Source organism: Sturnus vulgaris, chromosome Z (genome assembly GCF_052056855.1).
Source record: "Sturnus vulgaris isolate bStuVul1 chromosome Z, bStuVul1.hap1, whole genome shotgun sequence".
Lineage (NCBI taxonomy): Eukaryota > Metazoa > Chordata > Aves > Passeriformes > Sturnidae > Sturnus > Sturnus vulgaris.
Window position 1 is genome coordinate 16,021,033 of NC_142283.1, and position 18,924 is coordinate 16,039,956.

The following is an 18,924-nucleotide window of genomic DNA, read 5'->3' on the forward strand; positions in this document are numbered from 1 at the left end:
GCCACCTGAGCCGTCTCCTTCTGTGTGGATGTGTGTTCCTCATTGAGACGGCACAGATTGCAAGCACTGGATAGTCTAGGTGGAGCGTGTCTTCATTTCATTCCATCCTCATTTACGTGTGACCTGGAAACAAAACTCTACTGTAGGCATTTCTTCGGTGCAGCAATTTAACTGTGCACATTCAGCCCCACGCTGTTGTTTTCATCTTCCAGCTACCTGGAAAATGGGGATGTCTGGCTGGTGCTGGAGTACATGGACGGAGGCTCTTTAGCTGCAGTGGTGAGCCAGAAAAGGATGGTTGTAGGACACATAGCAACTGTCTGTCGGGAGGTAAGGGATCCTGCTTGTACTTTGGATGCCTTGGACAGGCTCGTCCTTTGAAAGTGCTGCTAAGTGAGTGATTCCGTGTTCAGAGCTTGCTTTCTGTGCTGCTCTTATTGTTCAGAGAAGAGCGAGCATCTGCACTGCACTGCCTGCCGGTGTCCCTGCCCTTACTATAGTCTGCTAATTTCTCTTATCTACTGGTGTTGAGCTCTGTCTCTTCTTCATTTTCATTTTCTGCCTGTAATTGCAAAGAAGTCAATGCAGAAAGCTTCTGGATGTGCCAGTGTTAAACCAACAGCAAAGGCAAAGAGAGACTCTGCTATCACAGGTCGCAGCTTCAAAGGATGGCATGGCACCCACCATGCTGCTTGCTGCTGAAAACTGACATATGAGCTACTTCGACCCTCGTCTTCTGGTCTCTCTCCTCACAATGATCCCCTTGGTACCTGAGGCAGGGACTTTTCCTTTTTTGGAAAACCGTTGCTTGTCCTCAGGATGGGGAGAGCGCATTCGCTGTAGCAGCAGTCATTGCACTGGCTTTGCAGGGCACAGTCTCCTGCAACGACTGATGTTTCCCCCTCAGAAAGGAATGTGCCTTCCCTTGGAAAGATGCTGCTCTCCTAGGGATGCAGCGGCAAGCTCTTCCTCTTGGCAGCACTCACTGTTCCTGTGACATCTGTCAATCTTCAGGAGCAGTTTCCTTTAAAGCGTGTGATGACGTCGGATCAGGCCAACTTTTGTCCTCCTCTTTCTTTTTTCTCTCTCAGTGCCTGCAAGGCCTGGCTTTCCTTCATGCCAACCAGGTGATCCACAGAGACATCAAAAGCAGCAACATCCTTCTGGGCCGGGACGGCTCCGTCAAGTTAGGTGGGTGTTCCTGCTCAGGAGCCGCTCCCCGGGGAGGCAATGTGGGGCTGCTTTTGAGTGGCTGCCAGGTGCCCGGCAGTGGTGCTGGTGAGAGTGCACAGGGCACTGCTGCAAGCTCAGGGCGCAGCTGCAAGGTGCTGAGAGGTCTAGAAAGGAAACAAGGTGTCAAGAGTAGCTTTGCTTTGTGCTTTGTGCTCCTTCCGGAAGGAGGGAGTTACAGTGTAAACCACCAGGTGAATGAAGAAAAGCCACGGTGTGAATAGTGGGGGGGCGGGGGGTTGCTAAGTGGACAGTTGCCCATGTCCTTGGCTGCAGCCCTGAGGAAGGAGAGCACAGCTGCTTTTGCAGCTGGATTCCGCACTGCATTCTGAGACTTAGAGAGGCGAACTATTTTCCTTGGTTTCCTCCTTGAAGCAGTGTTTGTTTTTCTCCTCAGCTGATTTTGGCCTCTGTGCTGTGCTCGTCCCTGAGCGCAGCAAACGGAGGTCGATGGTCGGGACCACCTGCTGGATGGCGCCCGAGGTTGTGAGAGGAGAGCCATACGGCCCCAAAGTGGACACCTGGTCCCTTGGCATCGTGGGAATAGAAATGGCCAAAGGAAGGGCTCCTTATATTTGGAAAACCCAGGACATGGTAAGGTGCAAATACGCTCAGATGCCGCTGTTCTACTGCTCTGTCTCAACGGGATTAGACAAAATCCCTTTCCCACAGCTGGAACTGGTTCCACCAAGGCCCACTTGTCAAATGTCCCTGGGGCCCACATAAACTTCCAAGGCAAGACCTGTTGAAGGTTGCAATAGCTGGGGCTGCATTGAGGCCTTTTTTATTCTGGTTGGGAAGGTTCATCTCTTACCATCTGCTAGGCAAGAAATTGCCACTGCAAACTGCAGCGTAAAATATGGGCTCAAGGTGAGCACTTAAGGATGTGGAAAGATCACACAGAGTTCTTGTGTTTCCATTTACTTCAGGCCAAATACCTGATAGGCAAGCGAGGGGCACCGTATCTGCACAAGCTCAGGCTACCCTCTGGCTTGTGTGAATTTCTGAGCTGCTGCCTGCAGATGGATGTGCACAGGCGAGGCTCTGCCGAGGAACTTCTGCAGGTACAATGCAAAGCGGCTGCAGCCAAACAGCTGCTCCCTGTCAGGCTTTGCTCCTCGGCCAAACTCCAGGGCATTGGATGGGCTTCCCGATAATAATCTCCTCTCTGGGCGCTTTTCAAATGAAAACCAAGTAGGATCCAGGACTAGTTGAGGTTAGAATGGACCAGTGAAGGTCATTTAGCCTAAACTCCCTGCCACTGGCAAGGGCATCTTCAAGTAGGTTAGGTTGCTTAGAGCCCCACCCAACATGTCCTTGAATGTTGCCACGTGTGGGGCACCTCCCAGCTCTCTGGGTAAGCTGTGCCAGCATTTCAGCACTCTCCTGGTAAAGAGTTTCTTCCTTAGAGGCAATCTGAATGGACTCTCTTTTAGCTTGGCATCATTCCCTCTTGTCCTCTTGTAATGGGCCCTGCTAATAGATGTATCCCCATCTTTCTTAGAAGCCCTTCAAATATTGAAAGGTCTCCCCAGGGCTTGCCCTTCTGCAGGCTAAGCAAGCCCAATTCTCACCGCCGTTCCGGAGAGGACAGCTCCCACCTTCTGGTCATTTGCAAGGCCCTCTTTTGCTCTTGGGTGGTGGATTCAGGTTTCCCTGGTAGCAAAGGAACTGAAGTACTGTAGTGCTGGGGATGAAGGCCTGAAGTGGGGCTTGAAGAGCACAGCAGAAGCAATCCCTGCCAAGCGGTTCTAGATTGGTCTGTGGGAAGAGAGGGGTGGTGGGAGGCTGACTGTGAGCATCCCAGGGCACCCAGCTTGTCCCTCCTGCCTTACTCTTCGAGCTTTCTGCCAGCCAAACGGGGACAGCTGAGCAGGATTTGTGCCAGCCCCATGCACTGCCTGGCCCACTCAAGTCGATGAGAACCGCTGCAGCTTTGCTGCCAGGTTTTGTGGCGGACAGGAGCTGGTGACTGGGCCACTTCCTTAGCTGCCCCTGCTGTGGAGGAAGATGGCAGGCAGCACAGGAGGGGGGGCATGCCAAGGCAGACACTGCTCTTCCTGCAAGCCAGAGCTGAGTCCATCTGCACTCTGCCACTTGTGTCTGTGTGTTTCTGGCGCTAGAGGAATCCAGCTTGAGCCTCTTAGAAGGTCAGCTTGGAAAATCATGGTTCCTTTTTCCTTTGTGTCTTTTAAATTGGTTTCTTTTGTTTCTGTTTCCTTTGGACAGCATCCATTTCTCAAATTAGCGGAGCCTCTCTCCAGCTTCTTCTGAAGCCCGATTGCTGTCATCCGTGCAGCAAAGTAATGAAGGAAGCAGAGGAGATGGCAGGGACCACTTCAGCGCTTTGAGAGCACAGCTCTGAGAGCAGGCAGAAATGCTGAGGAGAGAGGGGCCAGGAAACAGGCAGCCGTGACTGCGGGAAAGGAATGTGACATCTCCTTTTGTCCCATCTGCTGCTCCTCCTTCCAAATTTCTGATTAGGACAGCATTGTGGGGGGGGCACAAAGCCATGACTAATGTGTAATTTTCAGTTGGGGCTTTGTGTGGTGCATGAAGGTTCTGCTGATTATCTGGGGAGCCTGGCTGGGGCTTCACCTGGAACTTGTCTTGGTTTGAAAGACAAGTAGCTGCTAAGAAAGGCAGGAGCCTCTCTTTAAAATGGAGAATGTAAAATTATTATAATTTTGGAATTCAGGGGACAGTCAGGCAAAGATATGGGGATAGGGATAACAGTTTCTTGCTAATATATCTAACAAGACAAAAAAAAAAAAAAACAACAAAACCAAACCAAACGAAAACAAAAAAAACCAGCTATGAAATTAAAACCAAACAGAACAGGATCCCAGTTCCAGTCCTTCTCGGCCACAGGCATCCTTCCCCGTGGTGCAGTTACCAGTGGTGGACAGGGGCAGATCCCATGCAGCTGCAGGGGTGCTGGGAGTGATGGCGGCAGTACTGTGGATGGGAAAGGGATGGAGGAGAGACTTTGCACACAGCGCCGGTCCCGGAGCTCAGCAGGCTGCTTGGAGATAGCAGGCTGAGGTGAGAAGGCAGCAGTGCGGGGTCTAAGAGCCAAAAAAGATGGCTCCCGGCATTGGGATGGCGGGGGATGGTGGGTAGCAGCAGCGGTCGTCCTCCTCTGACTCCACAAGCAAACGGGAGCGAACCAGTGCCTCCCCATCTCCTGTTCTGGCTTCTGATCTCGCAGTTTTTCCCCCTTCCTCCGCCCCCCCCCCTTTCCCCTGCCTTTCTCCTGCCACTAGCCACCCATGCTAGGTCCTACCCAACAAATTTCTTAGCATAACAATGGGGAAAATTCCACAGAGAGAAAAGGGAAAAAATCAACCCCCAACAAAGTGTCTTCCTCCCCTCACCAGGCAAGCAAGCAGGAACGGCAGAGTTCAGAGGCACAGCAGAGGCTGGCGCAGAGGGAAAACTTCCTGGCTGAAGTACAGAAGGAGGAGGAGGAGGAGCAAAGGCTGCTTGAGATGAAGGAGGACGTTGCCACTGCAATATATGATATAATGTAATTCGTGGATAGTTGTAAATTAATGCGCAATAAGCAGTTTTGGTATGAATAAAGTAACAAAGGAAACTCAGAAACCGAAAAGAGAACCACGGATGAAAAGGACGCAGATTGCTTCATCACAACATTGTAACAGCCAACAAAAGCAGGACAGCCCAGATTAACAGGTGAATAGGCGTGGCCACAGAGATGGCTCACTCCAAAACTGTCCAGGCAACACCCAAACGATGAGCTCCCAACAAGCACCTACGATTAAGATAACCAGAACCAGAAAAAATACATCTCAATACCAGCTTCCAGTAAACCAAGGCCTGCCTTCGTCAGAATTCATCATCTCCCAGCCCAACGCAGAGAAAGAAAACCACATGAATATGCGAAACGACAAAAGGAGACCAAGACCTCTGCTCCTGGCTAGGAAAATCTGTATATAAACTGGACTGACACAGCGTTTTTGTGAACATTGAGGGATCCGGTGCGGTAGAGTTCGGATGGTAGCGTGTTAACACGGCGCTGATCCCGGGGTCGGCATTGCTCTTTGCAATTGTGGCTGTCGTGGACCGTATCCTGATCATGAAATAAAGTATCGCTTATTTTTGATTATACTCAATTCCGATGAATATCTTTATTATTTATAACACTGCTAAATCAGCCCGCAGCACAGCAGCAGGGGAAAAGGCCTGTCAGCTGTGCAGGTGCGATAAGCTGCCATCAATGCACAGGAAAACTGCATTTCATCTTTATGAGGGAGAGGAAAACTGGTTTAGCAGCGGGAGAAGGAGGAATTATTCTCTTGAACTTTCCTTCTTTCCTTCTGTCAATTACAGGCAGATCTCTGTGGCTCATAGGTGTGCCCGTGACTGGTAGCAAAAGGGGGAATCTCCAGGGCCACATCCAGGTTTGGCCCATGAGATACTAGGAGTGGGAGAGTAGCCCTGGGTGGTCTCACCTCTAAACTGTGGGGAGACTGTGTCTTGGAGGTAGGTGCCATAGCCAAAGTCCATCCTTTCAGTCTATCTGGTGGCCAGGTCCAGGAGGATGTTTTTGGGTTTGATGTCGTGGTGCAGGACCTTACAGCTGCTGCACGGCCTCCAGCACCTGGCAGAACAGCCCCTGCACCACCTCTCAGACAGGAACCAGCCACCAGAATGTAATCCATGACGTCCTGAGACTGCACTGGGCACTTGATCACCAACAAGAAGCTGTCAGAGAGCTCAAACCAATCCAGGAGCTGAACAACACCATGGAGCCCAGTGGATACCTTGTCCAAGATCTTGATTTCCAGAGAGGCACGGATGCTGTTGTGCTGCGGGAAGACCATGATGCCATCAGTGGGGCTGATGCCGTGCCATTGGTCTGGAATCCAGCACTGGATGCCCTGCTCCCTCTGCTGAGCCCACGCTGCTCTCCCTCGAGGCTTCCTGGCGGCTTCCACATTCCTGGGCCTCGGCTTTCCCCGCCCATCACAGCCAGTTTCTACTGCTGGCCCCGGTCCCTCACCAGCTCTCCCCAATGACGGATGCAATCCCGCAACACACAACTGATGGCCACCTGCTAGCCAAGGGGAGCAGCGGGCTGAGTTTGCAGCCAGCTCTGCCGAACCCCATCCTCGTCCACTTTGGCAAAGCTGTTTCCGTTTTCCAAGAATCTTTTCCACAGTCATGTTTGTTCTTTTCAAGCTCTGCTCTTTACTGGAGAGCTACGCTGAGCTTCTGTGGCACACAAGATGCACCACAACATCTTTTGCTCCTTTCTCGGCTTTCAACACTGTGTGTGCAGCAAGACTCTTGCAGCAAAGCAGGACAAATGTTTTGAGAAAATGTTTTACAACTTGTCCTTTCTTTTCCTTCTGGACTGGAGAGTTGTGCCATTGGCTAGGTTTTCATTTAGACTATTGTGCCCTTGGAAAAGAGGAGGTGGTACTAGGACTTGTTAGGGAATACAAGCCTGGGTGAACTCAGAGGAAGCAGCTGCAGAGCCTGCAGCCAGAAGGAGAGAGTTGTGCCATAGATAATCATTCAAACACCTCCAAGTACATCTTGAAAGTGACCTGGAATGTGAAGATGCTCTGACAGAGGTAGTTGGTTTCTGTGTTCAGTTCAGATGGTTCTGCAGTTTGTGCCTTGGTACAAATCAAGAGTACAATCAATTCCTTAGAAGCACCAGAAGAAGCATGATCCAACAGGGACGACAACTGAAAGAATTTGAAAAGGACAAATGCAGGAAATTACTTGGTTATCATTAGCTGTAGAAGGGTAACCTTTTCTCAGAATTCCTAAGATATTCTCGATGCTTTTGACCTTCTTAACGAGGCCCTTTGCATCCTAGATCTGTCAGGAAGTGTGAACCCAGAGATTGGGTGACTGCGGAAAAGATGACCTGTTCCTCTGCAGTGACACTGAGGGGGAAAGAGGAGCGGGGAGCCTGAGCACTCTGTGCACATAAAAATTCAGATCCCATTTGCCACGTGTCAGTGGCTGGGCTGAAGTGCTGGGTCGTGGCAGGACTCCAGCCCCAGCATCTTCAACCACAAACGGCAAGTGCTGCCTGATCAGAAACCTGCAGCTCTGCACTGCACCAAAGCTTTGCAGTGTACCAGCCAAAGCTGCCACTTACAGGTTCAGCATGCTCCGGATCTGGACTGACAGCCCATGGATATTTGTTGTCCTTGGCCTCCCCTTCAGCCTCTGGAGGAAGAGAACGAGCCCGAGGAGGTTCTGCTGCTGGTGTGGTGCTCTGCAGACAGACAGCAGTGTGAGGGACAGGGAATAACCTGTCATTTAGAACCTTCTTTCTCCGCAGCTCTATCTACAGCTGTCCTAAGGAGGAATAATAAGGAAGTTTTGAAGGAAACAGAAGTCTAAGTCTTTAAAACAAACTTCAAATGCGTTAGTGGCACACATTAGACAGTACTATGGATGGTTCTGAATGAGACATTCCACCCTGGCCGCAATAAATTGGTAAAATTCTGTCTGAAGGTCTCATCCTGATTTATCTGATTAAAGCCTCTGAAATGGAAAATTTGAAAATAGACCGCGATCCCTTTCCTCCTAGTGATGTGGACACTGAAGTTTCACAGAGGCTTCTGGTTTCACGGGTGAAGTCAAGGCAAGCAGTGCTGCTGCTGCTGCTGCTGGTGCTCTGCCAGAGAGCCCCGGCTGGGCAGGGATGGCACCCACTGTGCCGTGGGCTGTTCCTCCCAGCAGAGCTGGGCGGTGCTTTTGAGGCAGTAGCGACAAGAGGCGGGAGAAGGAAGGGCCCTTTTCCTGCGCCAGCAGCTATGTAGACGCCAGGGCCACGTTCAGGGCAGAGCTTGGGTCCGCACAAAGGAAAGCAGAGGGAGAGGGCAGGAAAAGGCTTCCTGTCAAGCCTTCTTTGGTGTGTGAAAAGAAGGGAGCCGAGTGACAGGATGAGCAGCAGGGCCCGAGGCCTCCTCGGTGCCTGCAGGGAGGGGCGGCTGCCGCTGGGGGGCGCCATGGGAAGGGAAGGCCCCTGCTTGGGGCGGGCGGGGCGGGGCAGCCGCCAGGGGGCGCCTGGGGCGGGGCGGGACCCCTCCGTGAGGGGGGAGAGCGTCGGGCAGCTGCGAAGCAGCGCGGAGCCCCAGACTGTGGGGACTGTGCGTCCCCAGCGCACGGCGCCGGGGCCTTGGACAGCGCCAGGGCAGGGAGAGCTTCAGCGCAGGCTGACGAGGCAGGCAATCTCCCCGTGGAGCGCGGCAGTTAGGGAGTTTTGATTCCCAGACCTGCGCTGAGCTGGCAGGCCACAAAGCCTCCTCAAGTGCCTCCTGTCCAGGCTTCGTGCAATGCCTTTGCTGGCAGGCTCCAATCAGCCAGGCTGGCGGTAGGCTTGCCTCATGTTACAAAGAGCTGCCGACCACAATAAAAAAAGAGAAAACCCAAACCAGAAGGGGAGTGTCACTTCCCAGGCTGAGCTCCTCACAGGCGGAGGCAAGATTCCTCTGCTTCCCAGAAAGACGCAGAAATAGGGCATGAGGGCACTCTGTGCCCCATACCTTCATGCCCAGGACCTTGCCATTGCAGGCCTGGGAATGCTGCTTGCTGTCACAAGGCTTTGTTCCTTCCAGGAAAATCCAAAGACTCACTTAGGTCCGTCCTTTCTAAACCATGGCCTGGGTTAATTGTCATAAAGATGAGCAGTGTAAGCCGTTCCTCAGCAGATGCCAATCTCTCTAAGAAATGCTGGATTTTGGCCCAAGTGTTGTTGTCAAGAGGACTGAAGTTCAGGATTTCAGCAGCAAGACAAGAGCAGGCAGCTTGGCAGGCCTCCAGCATCTCAAGCACTCACCTGCCTTGCAAATTCCTCTGCTTCCTGTAGCCATGGGCTAAACTCCTGTTCTTGACCTGCGGCCTTCTCCAGTTACCCATGGCACTGGCACCTGTTTGCTCCTTGCTGTGGCACATTATGAGAAGGTCTAGAAGAAAATGACGCAGGAGAATTCCACAGAACCTGCACTTTGTATCATTTGCCATGTATGCTGCTTGCAACTCTCCCCAGCAGCCATGGAGTTTGCAGTTCTGTGAGCTATGCGGTCCATAAAAGAAGAGACCAAGGTAGCTGAGGAAAACGGGGATCAATCTACTCGGCTCCTGCAGGCCAGAAATGAGAGTGCAGCAAAGGACTGAAAAACAGAGCACTACGCAGCACGCATCCATATCCACCATGGGCAGGACAGAGACTGAAAAGCCACATCCATGGAGGAATCTGACCTTGCAGGTTTCCCACAAGCCCAAGGGAGTGGGTTTCTGCAAAAGCCTCAGGAGTGCCTTAGTGTTGGACAGAGAACATTGTCAAGAGAAGGGCTGGCTTGGGAGCTGGTGGAAGTGGAGGGAACGGGCAAATGCGCCCATGGCTGCACCCACACGGTGAGGGCCACTCCAAGGGCACCCCCTGCTATGCACAGGACATGGGCACAGCCCTGCGCAGTCCTTGCCATATGGACAACACAAATGCTGCTCCAGTGTTAGGCAAACACATATGGGTGGTTTGTTATTTGGCTGTTTTTCTCCACTAAGGTTTTCCTTCTTCCTTCAGCAAGTCCTTCACTTGGTGGCTGATGTTAGCCCTGCAGTAAGGGAGTGGGAATGACAGGCATTAAAACGTAGGGAACTGTCTGGGATATTAGCATAGCGTGATTTCATCCATAGTATTTAAGCAAGTGTTCTTAGTTTAGTCAGAGGCATTGGTGGCCAAAGTAGTGGCTGTGTGTGCTTGGTGTCTGTTTTGCTTTCCTCTTGGATCCTTTGAGCTATGGCTTATGGACTGCAAGAGGGTTTTGTGCTGCCTCGGCACAGAGGAGAACTTTCTGGGCTTCTCTTTTGTCTTAGCTGTGGAGGAGGTTCGGTCGCTAGGCACAAATTCACAGAGTAACCTAGAGCGACGCTATTGTGATGTCAGCGGAGGGCTGCCACGTCACAGCATTGTCAGCTGCAGGTTGCCCTGATGCACACAAGGCATCAGCCTTCAGAGCAGCTCCTGGCGTGCTCATTGCAGGAGGATCCTCTCTTGAGGTGTTCTCTGGCAGTAGTGTGTGCCCTGAAAAGGGAGTCCTTTTTTTTTTGCCTGCTCTTGTACGAGTCTGCAGACTCACGCAGGCATCCTTTTGTCTTTTTTTCCTCTTTTCCTTGCACAGTCCGGGGACTTGTGCAAGAGGATTTCTTTCCCATTTTTGTGTTTTGTTTCCCAATCCACGGACTTGAGCAGCCCTGCTGAAATGATGGAGCAAGTCCGTAGAGCAGTTGGCAGGGTTTTTACCTCAGTGTCATCCCGCAAAATTTTTAATGGTCTGAGACGTAAGTAAAAGTTTTTTCCCCTCGGGCAGCACATTGAAACAAAAGTGCCATAAAAATGCCATATGTTTGCTAAAGCTCCTGCCAAGGGCTTCAGCAGGAAGAAGGGGGTGTCTCCTGCCCAGCAGGGTGTGGGCAACATTCAAAATACAGACTGGGAGAGCTTTGGAGGCATCTTTCTAAAAACTCTGCGGTTCTCTCCAGAACCGAGGGAAAGCACCTTTTTTCTGCATTCCATCCTTAAAGGATGTGCCTGTCTAACTGCACCCTCTGTGCGTGCTACAAGAGCGATTGGCTTTGCGCTGAAGGGCAAAGTGCCGAGCAGTTTGTGTGTCCTCCTGAACCCCGGAGCTGGGCCTGTGCTGTGTCTGAAGAGAACGGCACGTGCTAACAGGGGTTTGGGGAAGCTTTTCTGGGGAATTGTTGACAGCAAGCGTGTGGGAAATACGGCATACACTTCACAAAAATGATTTAAAACTGTCCAGGAAAAAGAGTGGAGAAAAAAGCAGCTTCGGCTGTAGGGTTGACAATGAGCTACAATGTAGGCACTGACTGCTAAGGAACAATTTGCATTTTCTCAGCCAGTTATCTTGTTCCTTAGAGGCAAGGCCAAGCAACAGGTAGACACAGCCTAGGGTATTGCCCCATACCCTTGCTTGCTGTGCAAAAGGAGTGTTGCTCGTGGAGCGATGGTGTGCAAGAGAAATGCTGTATGCTTGGGTGGCCTTGTTCTGTGGGATTCCTGTGCACAGAGAGTTTCTAAGAGCAGCTGGTTCCTTTTCCCTCTCCCCTGGCAGGTCGCCTAAGACGTGGAAGGACTCAAGTCCATGTTTTGGTGAGTGGTCTGGGCACCTGTGACAATGCTGGTGTCTGAGAATTGTGGAGCAAGCTGTGGGCTTGGCCTGTTGCAGTAGAGCACCACTCTTACAGGAAAGAAAGGGAGAACGAAAGAAAGAGAGAGGGAAAGAAAGAAAGAGAGAGAGAAAGAAAGAAAGAGAGAAAGAAAGAAAGAAAGAAAGAAAGAAAGAAAGAAAGAAAGAAAGAAAGAAAGAAAGAAAGAGAGAAAGAAAGAGAGAAAGAAAGAAAGAAAGAAAGAAAGAAAGAAAGAAAGAAAGAAAGAAAGAAAGAAAGAAAGAAAGAAAGAAAGAAAGAAAGAAAGAAAGAAAGAAAGTTCACGTCAATGTCTGTGTGAGCGCTACCACCAAGATTCCATCAGTTTCCTCCTCATCCATTGAAGACATTTTAACTAATGAAAGTCAGCTTTTGCAGACAGGACGCTGCATGCTGATTGTAGCCAGGCTGAGATATCTCCTTCAGAAGCATATGCAGTCCTGTCCAAAAAAGAATCTCATCACCCCTCCTGATCTGAGTTTTAATGACTGAGTGTCGCACTTGAATCCAAATTCATGACTTCTCCTTACGATGGCTAGGGATAGGGCTCAGGAGAAAGAAGGTCCTAAATGACAGGTTACTCCCTGTCCCTCACACTGCTGTCTGTCTGCAGAGCACCACACCAGCAGCAGAACCTCCTCGGGCTCGCTCTCTTCCTCCAGAGGCTGAAGGGGAGGCAAAGGACAACAAATATCCATGGGCTGTCAGTCCAGATCCGGAGCATGCTGAACCTGTAAGTGGCAGCTTTGGCTGGTACACTGCAAAGCTTTGGTGCAGTGCAGAGCTGCAGGTTTCTGATCAGGCAGCACTTGCCGTTTGTGGTTGAAGATGCTGGGGCTGGAGTCCTGCCATGACGCAGCACTTCAGCCCAGCCACTGACACGTGGCAAATGGGATCTGAATTTTCACATGCAGGCATCATTTTCCTGGCATTCTGACAGGGACTGTGAACTTCCCTTGGCGTTCGATAAGCAGTAGCATGATGTCCTTTAGTGCTACTGGTGTGAAAGTGAGCCCCGCTGTGCACGGTGTCAGTGCAGCCTCTGTGTTGTCAGCGGAGAGAGCAGAGCCAAGGCACAGTTCACAGCCTTGTGGGGTACAGAAGAGCCATTGCTGCCTGCAGGGAGCTCCCCCCTCCACACACTGTCTAGCTAGCTACAGTCACTGCGTCGATGACACCCTTAACTCTGGCATGCCCCAAGTTTACTTGGGTCAGAGTGCTGAGGAGCTCTGCATGGCAGAGACAAGGTCTGTCTCTGAAGGGCTGGAAGGCAGTTCCTGCTGCGTTCTCCCCCGTGCTTGAAATCCTGAGGGAAAGCCAGTTGAGCAGAGCTGAGCAGGGAAATGTTCCCTGCTTCTATTCAGACACTTCATAGCACCTCAAGAGTTATTTACTTACTCCCACACAACAGCTTCTGCCTTCAGGTGAGCCGTGTGTGCACTTCCTGCCTGTCCCAGCTCTCAGGAGTCCTTATGTCTTGTTTGTGCTTTTTCCCTGCCCATTCCTTGCAGGCGCCAACAGGAGAGCTTCTTGCCTGTCAGGTCTCCTCGGCCCAGGCAGGAAAAGCCGAGTGGCAGGAAAGCATGGATAGAGTGCGCAGGGCCCGGCAGTTCAGGTGTGTGCTAAGCTTTCTCTCTTTTCTCTGGGCAGGGCTGGGCATTGCTGGCCTTTAGGAGGCCCAGCGCCAAAGAACAAATTTGGCTATCTCATCATTTGACTTGCTCAGCACAGCAAAGGGAAGGCAGCTCTTGGGCAGGTCTGGTTGCTGCCTCCTGGGACTCGCTTGTCAAACCTTGCCAAAAAGCATTCTGAACTGGAGCAGGGTAGAAGGAAGGGAGGTTCAGGCTGGGCCTCAGGAGAAGCATAGAACCTCAGAGGCATTAATGCAGCAGAAGAAGCTTGTCAGAGAGCTTGTGCAGATTCCACCTCTGGAAATTTGGAAAACTCCACTGGACGGAGCCTGGAGCAGGCTGTCCAGATGCCATAGCTGACCCCAAGTGCTTGGAGTTGAAGACTGGGCTAGAAGCTTCCTGCAGCCCCTGCCAGCCCAAACCATCATGGGATGCTTTGATTATGGGATTGGAAATTCATATCCACCTCCTCTCCAAGCTCTAGCTTGAGGACTCTTTCCTTGGTGCACTACTGAAAGCAAGAGGAATTGTTGCAGTACTCATCTAGACTTCCCAAGGATGTCTTAGCCAAAGAAGAATTTTTGCAAGTCTGATATGCACTCTATCAGAGAGGAGTGTAAGACCTAGCAGGCAGGAAGCTGTTAAGCTGAGAGAAGCTGAGCTTTCTGGAAGGGTTTTGTGGCTTCTGGAAGCTTGTTTGGCTTTCTCACTGGTGACTCTGTCACCTGCACGAATGACAAAGAGAGATGCTGGTCTAGGGAGGGAAGTGCAGCATTCTCTTGAGGTGCAACTAGAGGGCTGTTGGAAGTCCCCGAGAGTGCCCTACGTGGGACATGGTATGTAGTCCTGCATTTGCAAGGAGACTGTGTTGCTATTAATGGTTTGCTTGTCTGTCTCCTTGTTGTAGACGGAAGGAGTTGGCCGCATTTGAGAGGAAGTGCCACTCCTCACTAGAGAGGGCATTTGAAGTGGCGGCAGAGCCAGCAGAGCAATCGCAGCCTCGCAGGGATCAGCTGAAGGAAGAGTCAGTGCCAAAGGTATGCTCACCTTATTCCTAGGCAGCATCTCTGCGAGAGGGTGTTGTCCTAGCAAGACTGCCTCAAATGCTTCTTCTGGCAGCAAGCTAAGACCGAGAATGTCTTGTTGTTGTTGTTGTTGTTTCTCTACAAAACTGGTCCCCTCCGCTTCCAGGTTTGCCGCCCGCAGCAGCCAGCCCCCAGGGTTCTGGAGAGGCTGCTGCAGGAGTTGTCTCGCCAAGGGCACATCCTGTCCCAGGTGTGCAGAGACAAGGCGCTGCTGGCACAAGAGAACGCGGCCCTGGAAGCCCGACTGGCAGCCACAGAGCGGGACCTACGAGGCCTTTCCGAGCAGCTGGTAGAGGCCAGGTAAAGGCAGGGTGGGACATGATTGAAGGTCTGTAATTCCAAAGGTGGTAAGCATTATGTCAGGATTTAGTGCCTCCTGTGTGCTTTCCAACTGTTTCTCAGACAGAGAGGTGACGAGACACGAGAAAAACCAGAAATGGATACTGTGCGCTGAATGTTGTTTCTCTGACCGCTCAGGCTCTCAAAGCCTTTTGGAACACTGGCTTGGGACCCTTTGCACATTCCCCTGACAAATGCAAAGCAAGCCAACTTGGCACTGAATTGGTTTCCAGGGAAACTGTGCAGATGTTTGCTGAAGGCAGAAGTTTTCCTCTGCTTTTGGTTTCTCCTTTGGTGACTCTGAACATCGGTCTTTCCTCGCCAAGTAGTCCGACATGGGATTTTCACAATTCAAGGTTCTTCCATGTGAATGTTGCAAGTAGGATGCCGGTGCTTTGGGTGAAGCTGGAGGGTCCAGCAGAAAATCTTGAGACCTTCCTGAGCTAACTCTTGTGAAGTATAGTGCAGAACCTACAGTTGCTTACACGCAGCAACAGCAGGAGCAGCAGCAGGAGAAGGGAAAGGTCTTCAGCCTTCTCGAGAGTCTCTGGGGATTCTTGCTGAGCACTGATTCTTGCTCACTTGTCCACCCACCTCTGTAACCTGTCAAGATCCCTTTGGCTGCTTCCTCTTCCTTTCTAAAGAGTGCCAAGGCATTTGGGCACTGCTGCCTTAGTTAGCCACAAATAAATGTAGCAAGTGTTCTTGTTCGTGACATTCCAGAAGTTTAAATGACAGGATACCTGTCCCACCTGCGAGACAGTTCTTGTGCAGATAAAAACCTGGTTCTGGTTTCTTACTCATGCTGCTAGAAGCCAGAGGGAGCTTTCATATATGGTTTGGTGCATTCCTTTAGTCGCTTTTACTTCGAGAGTGTCTGGCAAACAAAGTATCTCTACGTACACTAAGAATGGCTTTAAACTTTGATGGGTCAGGCAGGAGAACCCTGTGTTCTGTCCAGCTGCAGAGTGACTTGGAAGTGCTGATGAGCTCAGGGCTGTGAGCAGAGGCTGGGCTTTTGCTCATTAGTAGAGACTTTGAGGGCACAGCCACCCATATGGGATATGTCAGACAAGAGCAATTGGAGCTTTGGCTGCTGAGATCAAACTCAGCTGGGCTTTCTGTGCTGGGCTAGGTCATGAGGAAAGGCTGGCCAATCACCTGGAGGGGCCTGCTTTGCCATTTGAAGTGGTAGAAATAGTCTTGCTGTATCTAAGTTTCCATGCAAGCCATTTTCCATACTCAGGTGTGGGAATCTTAAGGCAGACCTTCCCGGAAAACCTGCCCCAGTGTTCCTGCCAGGAACAATTGCTCTTCATCTTCACACCTTGTAGGTCAGAGAAGGAGAGCCTGCAGTGCAGCCTGCTGGAGGCTCAGCAGCACGTGTCAGAGCTGGAGATGGCCAGGAGCCGTCTGGAAGGCCAAGTTCGCTCAGCCGCGCAGGCCAAGGAGGTGATCCTGGGTGAGAGGCTCGTGCACTTTGTTTCTGGTGATCTTCCTGCCTGGTGCAGTTGCTCTGAAGCCAGCTCTGTCCGCAGAGCTTCCCAGGAGTGAAGGAGCTGGGGGCAGGTCCCTCCTTCGCTGAAAGTGAAAGGGCTTAAGGTCAGCCGAGTCCTCTGCTTGTGTAGTGTCTGACTGTTGCCGTTTGTCATGTTTGCAGCGGACGTGAAGGGCCTTCGGCGTGAGCTGCAAGCTGTAAGATCTTTCAGCAAGCAGCAATGTGAAAAGATGGCTCAAGAGCTGCGCTGGGCAGAAGAGCAGTGCAGCAAGGCTCTGCGACTCTGGCAGTGTGCTCAGGAAGAGGACAAGAGGAAGCTCCTGAAAAAACTGGTAGGAAACAATACGCTTGAGTATTTCTCATGCAAGCTTGGTGGGCTGGCTTAGCAGAAGAGCAGCCCGAGTATGTGGCATGGCCGCAAGCCTGTGCTGTCGGCTACGTTGTGGGAGGGATGAAGCTTCCATTTTTTTCTTTGGGGAGCTTGGCTGAGACTTCATCTGGAAGTGTCTTCTTCCTCTCATCAGGAGAGCGAGCTTGAACAGCAGCAGTTGGAGGCACAGGAGCTGCTGGAGCAACGGGAAAAGTCCCTGGCAGAGGTACAGAGGGAGCAGGAAAAAAGCCTGCTGAAGATGAGGCAGGGAGTTGCCATCATGCAACCTGAATGAGAAAAGCTAGAAAGCCAGTCAAGAGTCTTGGCTGCCACACAAGTGGTGTGTGGCAAGTTTAAAGCTGACTTCACTTCGTTTCTGTGCAGCTCCAGTGCAAGAAAAATGAGCTCTTCTGCAAGGTGCGCCAGCTGCAGCAAAAGCTAAAGCAAAGCCAGCAGCAGGTGGAGTGCCTGAGACTGGAGCTGGAAGAGGAGCAAGAGAATGGGCAGGTGAGCCTGACTAGCCAGGTAGCAGAGGGAAGGGCAGCAAGAGGGGCAAGAACTGGCGACCTCAGGAAAGGGGGGCAAGGCCTACTGCAGGCACTGGAAGCACAGAGCCTGGCAGGCTCCAGCGGTGAGCAGCAGGAAGAAGAGTTAGCATGGAAGGGTTAGAGCTGGATAAAGAAGTATGTGGCTGAACGGAAGTGCTTTTGAGAGTGGAACAGGAGAAACTTGAGCATGACGGCAGGAGCCAGTAAGATTCTTCTTGACAGATTATCAAAGCAGAGCTGCAGGATGCTCAAAGGAAGATGAAGGCAATGGAGAAGAGGCACAAAAAAGACAGGGAAAGGATGCAAGAGATGCAGCTGCAGTACAGGCTGGCTGAAGAAAAGCAGGTGAGTGGAGGGCAGTAGGCACTGCAGTCCCGCAACAAGTGGTGTCTCCTCACCTTTGCCCTGCAAAGCAGCAGGTGGATGGGGGCAATGACTCTGGCTGCCATGCTCTGTGGTGTCCATCACAGCTGATCAGAAGGACACTGGCTGGGGCCGCTGAACCTCAGCTGCTGCCCTGGCCAGCGGGGCTAGTGCTGTGGCCAGTGGCCAGAAACCCTCTGAATGTATTTCTGCTGTGCCTCTTAGTGCTCGCTTTGTTTTTTGAGGGCTTTGTTCAGGTGAACATGGCGGCCCACGCAGCTTCTGCACAAGTTGTCTCCATCTGTGGTGAATGCAGACCTCAAAAGGGGGTGAAATTTAAAGTTGCTCTATCTCTTTCACAGTCTCTAACATGGCTGGCTGTGACAAGCTGGAGTCTCCTGCTGCTTGGCGGGGTTTGACTTGAGGTGCAAGAGTTGAGAGCTCAGCTTGCAGCCTAACACAAGTGTTGTTCCTACGGGCTTGCTTTTGAAATGCGCAGTCTGGGGGAACTCTTCCAGCCACCGTCCTGACACAAACACCTTTCTTTGTCCCAGATGGATGCGGGCCATGCCATGGAAGCTGCCGCTGCAGCAGCATCCTCCAGAGAAGCCTCCTCTCCACAGCCTGAAAATCCGAGCACCAGCAGCTCGCCCAGCTCAAGCCAGGAGGCAGAGCGGCTGCACCAGGAGAGAGAGGAGCAGTGCCTGGAGCTGCTGAGTACGTCCTGTGCATTTCTTGTGCGACTGGGCAGTGTGTTGTGTGTGTGCCTCAGCATGAGCTGGACCACGTGTTCCTCCTCACTTTGGTGTCACACAGACATTTTGGACTCCCTAGAGAAGCTGTTGTTGTGCTTGGAGGCAGCCAGGGAGCACTTGGGGCGTTCCTTTTGCCTCTGAGGGCAGCTGGGAGAGGCTGGGCTTTGCCTGTGCTTCCCTATGCAGCAAAAGCAAAAGCGGGGGGAGTGTTTCCCGAGCAGCAGCAAATGCCGCAGTGAATGCTTGTGTGCTAGTCTGGCCAAATGGATCAGAATAGCTGGCTTCCTAGATGGCCCTTCAAGTCCTGACTTGTCACCAGTCATTGCAGACAGAATACTTCAGAGGAATCGATTGGCTGTGGGGCTGGTTTCACCCTGGTGTTGGGTTTATGACCGTTAGTCCTTCTACAATTCCTTCTACAGCTCATTTTGATAGGAATTCTACCTTTTGGTTAGTCCGACCTCCTTGAAAAGAACATCAGGTAACAGCACAAATAAGAGAGGAAGAGGTTATTTCAGTAGACCCCAAATGTTCAAAATTTATATTCTTAGAACAATCGCTAGGAAGCAGAGAGGAAGAGTGTTGGTTACAGATTTAAGCACAGAAGCATGAACGGGACGGGCCTGCTGTGGAACGCATCTCGAGCTGTTTTGTTTTCTTTCAAGCATTAGTCTGATTGCACAGGTGGCACAACGGGAAGATGTCAGCAGCTCATGTCCTCGGCAGCAGCCGCAGGACGTGATGTTACAACGGCCTTTGAAAGTTTCTTGACCAGTCACAAAAAGGAGAAGCGTATTGACAGTAGTTGCATCTAACCACTATCAGTACATGTACCTTTGGTTGAGCAATGCTTGCTTACTTTGAATACAATACCCACTTGT

At 51.5% G+C, this 18,924-nt stretch overlaps 1 protein-coding gene and 1 long non-coding RNA gene across 2 annotated transcripts; both read left to right on the top strand.

The window, feature by feature from the left end:
- The first annotated feature begins 1,089 nt into the window (after window positions 1–1,089).
- Window positions 1,090–5,359, top strand: LOC148219700 (uncharacterized). The gene is made up of 2 exons (XR_015799645.1): window positions 1,090–1,191; window positions 1,628–5,359. It is a non-coding gene; the product is annotated as an uncharacterized LOC148219700 (long non-coding RNA).
- Window positions 5,360–14,287: 8,928 nt separating this feature from the next.
- LOC148219701 (uncharacterized) lies at window positions 14,288–17,349 on the top strand. The gene is made up of 4 exons (XM_088156637.1): window positions 14,288–14,470; window positions 16,170–16,339; window positions 16,762–16,884; window positions 17,148–17,349. Exons 2-4 carry the CDS (start codon window positions 16,238–16,240, stop codon window positions 17,286–17,288), a joined length of 366 nt encoding a protein of 121 aa, XP_088012763.1. The 5' UTR covers window positions 14,288–14,470; window positions 16,170–16,237; the 3' UTR covers window positions 17,289–17,349.
- Window positions 17,350–18,924: the final 1,575 nt, after the last annotated feature.